Source organism: Vitis riparia, chromosome 1 (genome assembly GCF_004353265.1).
Source record: "Vitis riparia cultivar Riparia Gloire de Montpellier isolate 1030 chromosome 1, EGFV_Vit.rip_1.0, whole genome shotgun sequence".
Classification (NCBI taxonomy): Eukaryota; Viridiplantae; Streptophyta; class Magnoliopsida; order Vitales; family Vitaceae; genus Vitis; species Vitis riparia.
In genome coordinates, this window is record NC_048431.1 from 6,377,494 (window position 1) to 6,387,206 (window position 9,713).

The window sequence follows — 9,713 nt, forward strand, 5'->3', positions numbered from 1 at the left end:
TTAAAATTAGAAAGATTAATTTAAAATTTAAAATTTTATTTTTAAATCATAAACTTATTTTAAAATAAAAAAATTATTTATTTAAAATATAAGGACACTTTATTTTCAAAAATTTATTTAATACTTTCATTAATTTAGATTAAAAGCATAAATTTTAAAAATCATAAAGTCAAAAGAATTACATATGTAAAAATTACAATAAATAAGGAAACGAGGAAATAAGGTAATAGAGTAAAAGATCTAAATCATAAAGTCAAAAGAATTACAAATGTAAAAATTACAATAAATAAGGAAACGAGGAAATAAGGTAATAGAGTAAAAGATCTAAATCATAAAGTCAAACGAATTACAAATCTAAAAATTAAGATAAATAAGGAAATAAGGTAATAGAATAAAAGAAATAAACAAAAATCGGACTTATGGCCGTCGGAGCGGCCTCGTAAGTCGGCGATGTCGCGTTGGCTGGGCTGGAGGTGGGAGTTTGACGGGAGCAATAGCACGCGAGCTGGAAATGGTGGGGGTGGTTTGTGGAGTCCGGTGGACTGTTTTGGTGTGGGAGGGGCTACGATTGCGGAGGGGAGAACGAGCTGCGAGGCAACGACTGAGGGGTGGTTTGTGAAGTCTTGTGGACTGTTTTGCTGTGGGCAGGGCAACGACTGTTTTGGGGAGGGGGGTGGTGTGGAGGGGAGAGAACGGGCTGGAAAAAGTGGGCGGGGCAACGATTATGGGAGAGGGAAAACAGGTTGGAAGAACGAAAAAGAAAGGGAAGGCAAAAAACAAAAAGTAAAATTTTCATTTCAACCGTTCTATTCATCAAAAACCACAAAAACCAATCGGGTCAACTGGATCACCGATTTGACTGTGGGTACCAGTGATTTGAGGCTGGTTTAGAGGCTGGCCGGTTCAAAAGGGTGAATGGGACCGGACTGGTGACCAACTGACAGTCAGATAAGTTGGACCAGTTGATTCGATCCGATTTTTTAAACGCTAAAAAAAAATTCACAACATTTTCAAAAAATTACAAAGAAATATAAAAGATACACTAAGAAATTTTTAAGAAAAATGAGAAGCTATTTTAAAATATTTGATAATAAAAGTATGGTACAGGTAGAGTGGTGGCTGGGAGAACTATTTCTGTGGGCTAAAGGGGAACCCCTTGGCTAGATATTCCACCTCTCCTAGCACCGGCTTATATGAGCTATTTTTTGGCATTGATTGACGACATTTGCTTTATGGGGAAAAAAATTTACGAGCAGAGCCATCTGAAAATTATGGATGTTCAATTAGCTGTGAGAAAAAGAGCACACAATCATTCATTGGGGATAGCCCTCCTCTAAATTTCTTCCCAATTTTATCAAATAGTAATTGATCGATCACAAAAGGTTCAATTCATTCACAAATATAACTAGCTCTTCTCAAGTCAATTGGGAGTGGTGCTCAGCCATACTCATTTTAATCAGAATTGAATTTCCTCATCCCACAGCTCCACAACAGACTTGTAGGGGCCTTCATCGCTAATGAATTCCAGGCCTGGAACCCCTTTAAATTGCTGAATTTGATCTATTTTCTGTATATCCTCCACACTTAGCTCCCAATCGAATATCTCTAGATTCTCTTTCATTCTTTCCTTGTTGAAACTCTTCACGATAACACTCACACCTTGTTCGTGTATCCACCTCAAACAAACCTTCAAAATCAACATGAGAAAATTCGGATTGTGGCAAAAACAATCACCACCAAGATAAACAAATCAATTTTTTTTTTGTCTTTTAAATAAATTTTGAACATGAAGACCAAGAAAAGCACATTGGATACTGTGACTTTGTGGGGTAGCTCTCGGATTCTCGGTCAACATACAATATATCTCCACTACAATATTTAAGTAAAAGCAGTCACATCATTATATGAAAAAGGATAAAAGAAAGAAAAATTAAATTAAACCCTACAATCAATGGTGCATCCACTAACTAAGGAATTGCAAACAAGGGTCAACTTGATTAGTGAGTTTCAGCCGAACGAGTTATTCCTAATTGAAAATTTTGGAAGGAACTGATGTAGAAGCTAGAAAGCAAGATGCTGTTGGATTATGTCCTTTCAATCTTTGAAACGGCACTTTTATTATATACTTGAAACAAGCAATTTTTATGGCTCAAGAGAATTTTACCTGAGCAATCGTTTTGCCTCTTGCTTGGGCAATTTCTTTCAGGACTTGACACTCCATAACTCTGTCACCTCCCCACGGTGTTCCTCTGGCACCCAAAGGAGAATAGGCCGTGATGTGGATTCCTTTCTCTGCACAGAACTCCCTAAGCTTCTTCTGCTGCCAAAGTGGGTTCATCTCCACCTTCCCAAACAGTAGTTATGATTAGTGGTTTTTTTCTTAAAAAATTAGTCGATTTGTTTATTTCTTGATACACCCATGCTTCTCATCTTATAAAAAGTTCAACTATATGAAAGGAAAATTCAATGTTACTTAAGCACAACACTTCCGGCAGAGCTGCCTGAAATGAAACACTCACTTGATTGACGGCCGGAGGGATTGTGGCTATGCGGAGCAAGTCATCAAGCTTTTTGCTTGAGAAGTTGCTTACACCTATTGCTTTGGTGAGACCGAGCTTCTGACAGTCTTCCAGGTCTTTCCAAACGGACGCATAATCCATGGGGAGAAGGTCCTCCTTCTTCAAGGGAAACTCAAAATTTCCAGGCTTCATGCTTAGTGGCCAATGAATGAGATAGAGATCAAGGTACTCCAGTTCAAGATTCCTACATAAACCAAACCCAAAATGAAAAATTAATAGAGAAGAAAGATCAAATATGCAAAGTACCATGATAATTAGAAGTGTTTGGTTTAATACTTGAGTGTTTGTTGCAGTGCAGGAAGGACGCAGTGGGGGTGTGCGTCGTTTCCCCAAAGCTTCGACGTGATAAAAAGCTCCTCCCGCGATTTAATGAGCCCAAGCTCTAAAGCCTTTTTTATGACTTCACCAAGGGATTTCTCGGAGTTGTAAGCAGAAGCTGTGTCGAAGTGTCGATACCCAACCTTTATTGCATGGAGAATAGAGTCTTTCATGGTTTCCGAAGGGGCAAAAGGAAACGCAGCTGTGCCCATGCCCACCAGAGGTATGGCTTTTCCAATGCTTGCCATTTTCTCTGCTCTTCTATCCCTTGAAAATTCTCACTTCCTCTGGGACTTACATTTATAGGAATATAATTCCCAAACCATCAGTGTCCGCTCCTATCACATACTAGTAGCGTATTAGTCTTAAACATTAATTGACACTTACGGTTAAATGACCAACACTATCTGACGACGGCAGTGATCTCAAACATTTTGGATTTATTCAAACATGTTAAGCCACAACAGCAGTTGCAATTTTGTATTTTTTCAAAAGCCGGGTGATGCGTGACAAAGTGAGCAATAGCAATAAATAAATTATCCTTTTCCACATCTGGGAGTAGTTAAGCGCAATGATCATTTTATTTTCTCTTTTGTGGGTGGTCTTTTAATTGCATTGTTTATTCAGAAAAAGTTCACGCTTACTTGCATTGCACAGAACACTCAATCATTTCCAACTTCTAAGCGGACGGAGTCAAGATTCAGAGAAAGCGATGTATCAGATACTGGGCCCGAGTTGAAGATACAGCGATCCACCTCTGGAAAATCATGAAAGCTTTTAAATTGGCATTAATACTCCAGTTCAAAATAAAGTGGGGATAAAGGATGATTCATTCAATAAAATTTATTTTTCTAGAGGCATTAACTACACCTACCCAAAATCTCTTTAAAAAATAAATATAATAAATAAAATAAATTCATTAAAGCATCAATCCATAAAAATCATCTGTGATTAAGTTTATTTGCACCAAATCTCAAGGAGTACGAGTAAAATAATCTTAATTTTTCTTTTTACTTTTATTAAGGTATTTGAAAAACATAAAAAGAGGGAAAAAAAAAAATGTTAAGTTGTTTGTATGGGAGCATGGTGTGTGTAAATAGTCACCACAATGAGAGTTGGTTAGCTTGTCCAAGTAGTATTGGTCAAGTTGGTTCATAACTTAGATGAATTTAATTTTGTATGATTTTGAAAGTTGAAATCCCTTTTTATAAGATTGTGAAAAAGTTTAGAAACCAAAGATATAATTCAACTGTGTTTGATTCCTAAATTTTTTTAAGGAAAAAAAATAAAGAGGAAAAAAATAGATTTAAATTCAATATTATTTTAAATTTATTTTAATTATTTTAACTTTCTATATAAAAATTAAATAATTTAAAAATATATCACTTTCTAATTTATTTTAATTATATTTTATTTTATTTAATATTTTTCATAAGACAATTAAATATAAAAAAAATATTTTTCTTATTATCTTTTTCTTTCAAATGTATTTTTTTAGAATGATTCTTTATATTAAGTAATTCTCCATTATTTCTTTATATATTATACAAAAGTCCTAAAATATTCTCCATATTTTTAATTATTTTTTAATAATATTTTATAAAAAAAAACACTCAAATTTATTTTAAAGAAACAAAAGTACTTGTAGAATAAATCATCAAAAAATTATTTTCAATTAAAAATTTGTTGGAGGTAGTTTTTAAGTTGGAAAATTGTTTTAAACTATTTTAAAAAACAATATTCAAATAAGGTTGATTAATTCAGTTTGAAATTAATAAAAATTCAAGGAGCTTGTAATTTCTAAGGATCGGGAAGGATGATGTAAAGATAAAAATACCTAACCCGCAAATTTGGATATTATAAGTATTATAACTAGATGTTGAAAATAAAACAAATTTATTCAAAGGCAATTGGCCACATGAAATGAAAATCCTTCCATGTGCAGAATTCCATTCCCAATCATGAAGATGGGCTAGCTAATAAACTTATTCATAAACTCTCTCTTTATTAAAGTCCGTACAGACGAGGTATGAGCATCACCTAGATCTCCCCATCCCAAAGATCCACAAGAGACTTGTAAGGGCCTGTTTGGCAAACAAATTCCACACCAGGAAACCCCTTAAATTGGGGAATTTGAATTATCTTCTCCAGGTCCTGGGCGCTCAGTTCCCAATCAAATATCTCCAGATTCTGTTTTATCCTCTCCTTGTTGAAGCTCTTCACAAGAAGGCTCACCCCTTCCCCATAAACCCATCTCAAACAAACCTTCAACAGAAAACACGTTTTAGTTTCACATAACACCATAATGGAACTATTTGCTTTGAAAGAATTTTCAGATTCTGGCTAAACCAAAGGCAAAGAAATAAATTTGGTGGCAAGTGAGAATCGACCGACACTACATTAAAGGACTTTTAAGGCTATTTTTGATCTAGTTATATAATAATTTTGATTGTTTGAAACGATCCGATTGTAAAAAAAATAAAAATACAAATATAATTATATTTCCCAATATCATTATAATGAATTTTTGTATGAAAAAAAAAAAATAATGATTTGCCACCAGATATTTATCAAACTTGTCTTTACTATCACGTGTTCATACCACTGTTGATAACCGTGGTTTTAAATTTAAAATTTATATCACAATTACCGTGGTGAAAAAATAAAATTGACTTTGACAAATATTTTGTCCTTGAGATTTTTATTGATAATTTTTTTTTCCAAAAAAAACCTACTTTGACCGGAAACTCTGAAATCTGCTCAAGTAAACGCAGTTTAACTCTTTTAAATATTTATTGACTTTAAGCCGTGGTTGATGTTTTACCTGGGCAATTGATTTTCCTGTTTCTCTGGCAATTTCTTTGAGCACCTCACATTCCATAACTCGATCAGTTCCCCACAGTGTTCCTCTGGCACCCAAGGGGGAGTATGCCGTGATATGGATACCCTTTTCCGCACAGAACTCCCTGAGCTTCTTCTGCTGCCAAAGTGGGTTCATTTCCACCTTTACAAACAAACCACGTTCACTTCCCACTCATAATCTCTTCATCAAATCCCGATACTGAATTATAAAAGAATATCATGGCAAAGCTGAGAGAAGTAAAACACTCACTTGATTGACTGCCGGAAGGATGCTAGCTGTCTGGAGCAACTCCTCCAGCTTTTTGCACGAGAAGTTGCTTACACCTATGGCTTTTGTGAGGCCGAACTTCTGACAATCTTCCATGGCTTTCCAAACAGACCCCAAGTCAATAGGAAGAAGGTCATCCTTATTCACAGGCAACTCATATTTCCCAGGCTTCAGGCTTACCGGCCAATGAATGAGATAGAGATCAAGATAGTCCAGTTGAAGATTCCTAGAAAAAGAAAGTATAGATGAGATTCTATAATAATACAGCTATATATATAAAGACACGGGTATGCTAGAAGTGTTTGGTTTATTACTTGAGTGTGTTTTGTAGTGCAGGGAGGACGCGGTCATGGTGTGCATCGCTGCACCAAAGCTTGGAGGTGATAAAAAGCTCATCCCTCGATTTAATGAGCCCCAGCTCCACTGCTTTCTTTACTGCTTCACCAAGAGGTTTCTCTGACTGGTACAGAGCAGCGGAGTCGAAGTGTCTATAACCTAACTCTATTGCAGTGAGAATGGAATCTATCATGGTTTCTGATGGAGCAAAAGGATACACAGCTGTGCCCATGCCCACAAGAGGGATGGCCTTTCCTGTGGATCCTAATGCCATTTCTGGAATGCTTCTCATCTTTGCTCTGCTCTGTCTTGTGCGAAACCCAGAGCTCCTTGTAAGCCAATATATATGGGCTAGAATCCACAAAACAATGGCTTTAGGGTATGGGGTTGGTTCATTATTTTCTGCTTGACTTTTGACTCCATGAGCGATTGCCACAATAAAGAAAATTTCAGTTTCTGCGCTCTGATGAAATGGAGCCAATTGAAATGAGACCCACTTCATTTTATCTTCATTCATGTCGTGGGTCTTAACCAGTCGTTTTTTTTTTGGTTTTTTGGTGGCGTGGTTTTAAGGCGCTCATTTTATTTTTAGTTTCAATCTACTGTGTCTTTTAACCCCCTTGTTTTATCCAGAATATGACGTCGCATCAAATTCCAGTCTTGCCTTAACCATCAGTAATTTGGGTGTACGTGTTAAAGAAGATAATGATAATAATTTAATCTTATGTAAAATAAAAGATTTTCAAATGAAATGTTAAAAATTATTAATACCGATAATAAAATATTATTTCGAAAATGTATTAAATAAACGGCAGGGATGTTGTTTGTGGGAGACGAATGATTGGCTTAGACTTGTGGGTGTGAAACGATTGAATTAGCATGTAGTGGCATTATCAGACTGGCAGATTCAATACGCTTGTCTGTCGTGCCCTCGCTGTCGGGAAAACGAAGTTGTTTGGATTTTCTTCGCTGATTCCAAATTTCCAATACGTAGTTATCATTGATTTCATTACTCCATCAGAAGAAATCCAACAGCTCGGGAAGGTGGGTTTTGATTTCAGACGCTGCTGTTGATTCGCAGGAAGACCCAGAAAACCTCATCCCAGTACGCAGGCCTAATGAAAACTAGAGTAAAACAAAATTAATGCCTCAAGAACTGTGGAAACGGTCCAAGACTTTATGTAAATTTCTCCCATTTAATTCTTCGTAATTCTTAAAATTCATAATTTTCAAATAACTAATCTTTAATTTAAAGTAATTAAAAATAAAAAGAAAGAGTTAATTAACTTGAATATTTTTAAAAACATGTCATATTTAATGAAATGTTGATGATATTAATTAGGGATTGTTTGACACTTAATAAAAATAAGAAAGAAACCTTAGAAAAATCTTCATAATTGCAAGTAATAAATGATTAGATTCATATAAAATAAGGATTCGTTGACTATTCCTTCCTAAGACCTTTATCTCTATGTACCGATGAAAACTCACAAACTTATTCTTATAGTGTAGAGACTCTTCTCCCTATGGAATTACAATATATCACTATTTTTTTTTCTCTTCCTCCTATTAAAGAAGATTAAGTATAGTTATCACATTAAGAAATATGTCTCACGTCCATAGATATCGGTAATTACTCCAAAAGAGATATGTCTCACATTTCATTTATTTTTAGAAAAAATAAAATTTAAATGGGTTATAAACTTAAAAACTTTTATTTTATTTTTATTTTATTAAAATATAAATCTTTTCGAACTGATAATGAAATTTATAAATAATTTAAAAATATATTGTAAAATTTAAATGCATCAATCAAAAACTCTCTTATACCTATCTATTTTTTAAATAAACATCTATATATATATATATATAAATTTTTGGAAACATCCTCTATTTTAGCCTCATTCTGTCCACTCTCTAAAATTCTAACCCTTTTCTTCTTTTCTTCCACTTCATTTCCTTCCTCTTTCCCTTCATCTTCTTACTTAGGTTTTTTTAATTTCAATATTAAAAAAAAGAAAAAAAAAAAAAAAAAAAGGGATTTGAGGAGTAAGAAGATGCAAGGAAAGAGGAGAAAAAATGAGTAGAAAAATGAGATTAAGTTTATGATGGGTGGATGTTCGGAGGTTGAAGAAAAGGGAAATTTAATCTTTTTACATATAAACTTTATTTTTAAAAAAAAAAAGAAAAAAATGGTTGGATGTATGGAGAGATGAGGTGGATGCGTTTAATGATGCACGTAGACAAGGATAAATGTGAGGGAAATGGCACCATAACTTTTTTTTTTTTTTTTTTTAAAAAAAAAATATTTTTCAATTTGATTGTAAAATGGACAATATATTCACATCCTTTCATGTTTTCTTCTTCTTTTTCTTTTCTTTTCCATTTTGATTGTAAAAGGGATAATTTGTCCCGTCTTTTTCACATTTTCTTCTTTTCTTTCCTTCATTTTCAAAATTGTTTGCAAAAGGGATCATAGTGGACCTCGCATTCGGCTCGATGCGTTCCCAGTCAATGACATGACTCACTTTTCATTTATTTGGTGAAATTTTGATTTTTAGAAAAAAAACTTGGACTCACCACTTATTTTAATTTTTTTAAAAGGAAAAAAACAAAATAAGAAAGAAAAACCTTAAGTGTGACTCTTGAAAGAAAAACAGGTCTATGAAAAATCGAGTTTGGGTCCGGGGATCAGGTTACCCATTGGGAATGTACGGTTATGAGTCGTAGCACCCCTCTAAGCCCGTATACATATGATCTCTACTAAACGAATTGAATGAATTGTGACAATTAACTAATTAATCATGGAAACCAAAATTAATAACATAAATCAATATATACAAAAGTGATAACAAAATAAAATTACAAGAATGCACAAAATAAATGACAAATAGAATTACGCAAATTGATTTATTGAACTAATTAAAAAATATTTGAATAAGTAATTTCAATTTATTTATTTATCAAAATATTTTCTTCAAGTGATTTGATTCAATCTTATTTGTATTTAATTTTCAATTTTTTTTTTACACTTATTGTATAAAAAAAATCTATTACAAAATTTCAATTTGGCAACAAAAAATTATTTTTACTTGCTTTAAAAAAAAAAGAATGAATTTTTATAATTTTATTTACAAAAGTATTTCAATTTGTTTTTATTTAAGAAAAGTGACTTATACAAATTATTTAAAAATATATATATAACTTTATTTGTAAAAGAATTTTTAATTTAAAATTAATTTTTGGGACAACTTTATTTACAAAACAATTTTTATTAAACAATGAATTTTTTAGACAATGATTATTAAAAAACAATTTTTCAAATTCTATTAAAAACATTTTTTTTGGAT

At 33.1% G+C, this 9,713-nt stretch overlaps 2 protein-coding genes across 2 annotated transcripts; both read right to left on the reverse strand.

The window, feature by feature from the left end:
* Positions 1–1,261: 1,261 nt before the first annotated feature.
* LOC117920022 (non-functional NADPH-dependent codeinone reductase 2-like) lies at positions 1,262–3,172 on the reverse strand. The gene is made up of 4 exons (XM_034837372.1): positions 2,856–3,172; positions 2,520–2,763; positions 2,165–2,344; positions 1,262–1,687 (listed from the first exon to the last, which is right to left on the reverse strand). The coding sequence occupies exons 1-4, from the start codon at positions 3,143–3,145 to the stop codon at positions 1,457–1,459; spliced, it is 945 nt and encodes a 314-aa protein (XP_034693263.1). The 5' UTR covers positions 3,146–3,172; the 3' UTR covers positions 1,262–1,456.
* Positions 3,173–4,770: 1,598 nt separating this feature from the next.
* On the reverse strand, positions 4,771–6,843 carry LOC117911349 (non-functional NADPH-dependent codeinone reductase 2-like). Its single transcript, XM_034825691.1, has 4 exons — positions 6,342–6,843; positions 6,010–6,253; positions 5,722–5,901; positions 4,771–5,162 (listed from the first exon to the last, which is right to left on the reverse strand). Exons 1-4 carry the CDS (start codon positions 6,653–6,655, stop codon positions 4,938–4,940), a joined length of 963 nt encoding a protein of 320 aa, XP_034681582.1. The 5' UTR covers positions 6,656–6,843; the 3' UTR covers positions 4,771–4,937.
* Positions 6,844–9,713: the final 2,870 nt, after the last annotated feature.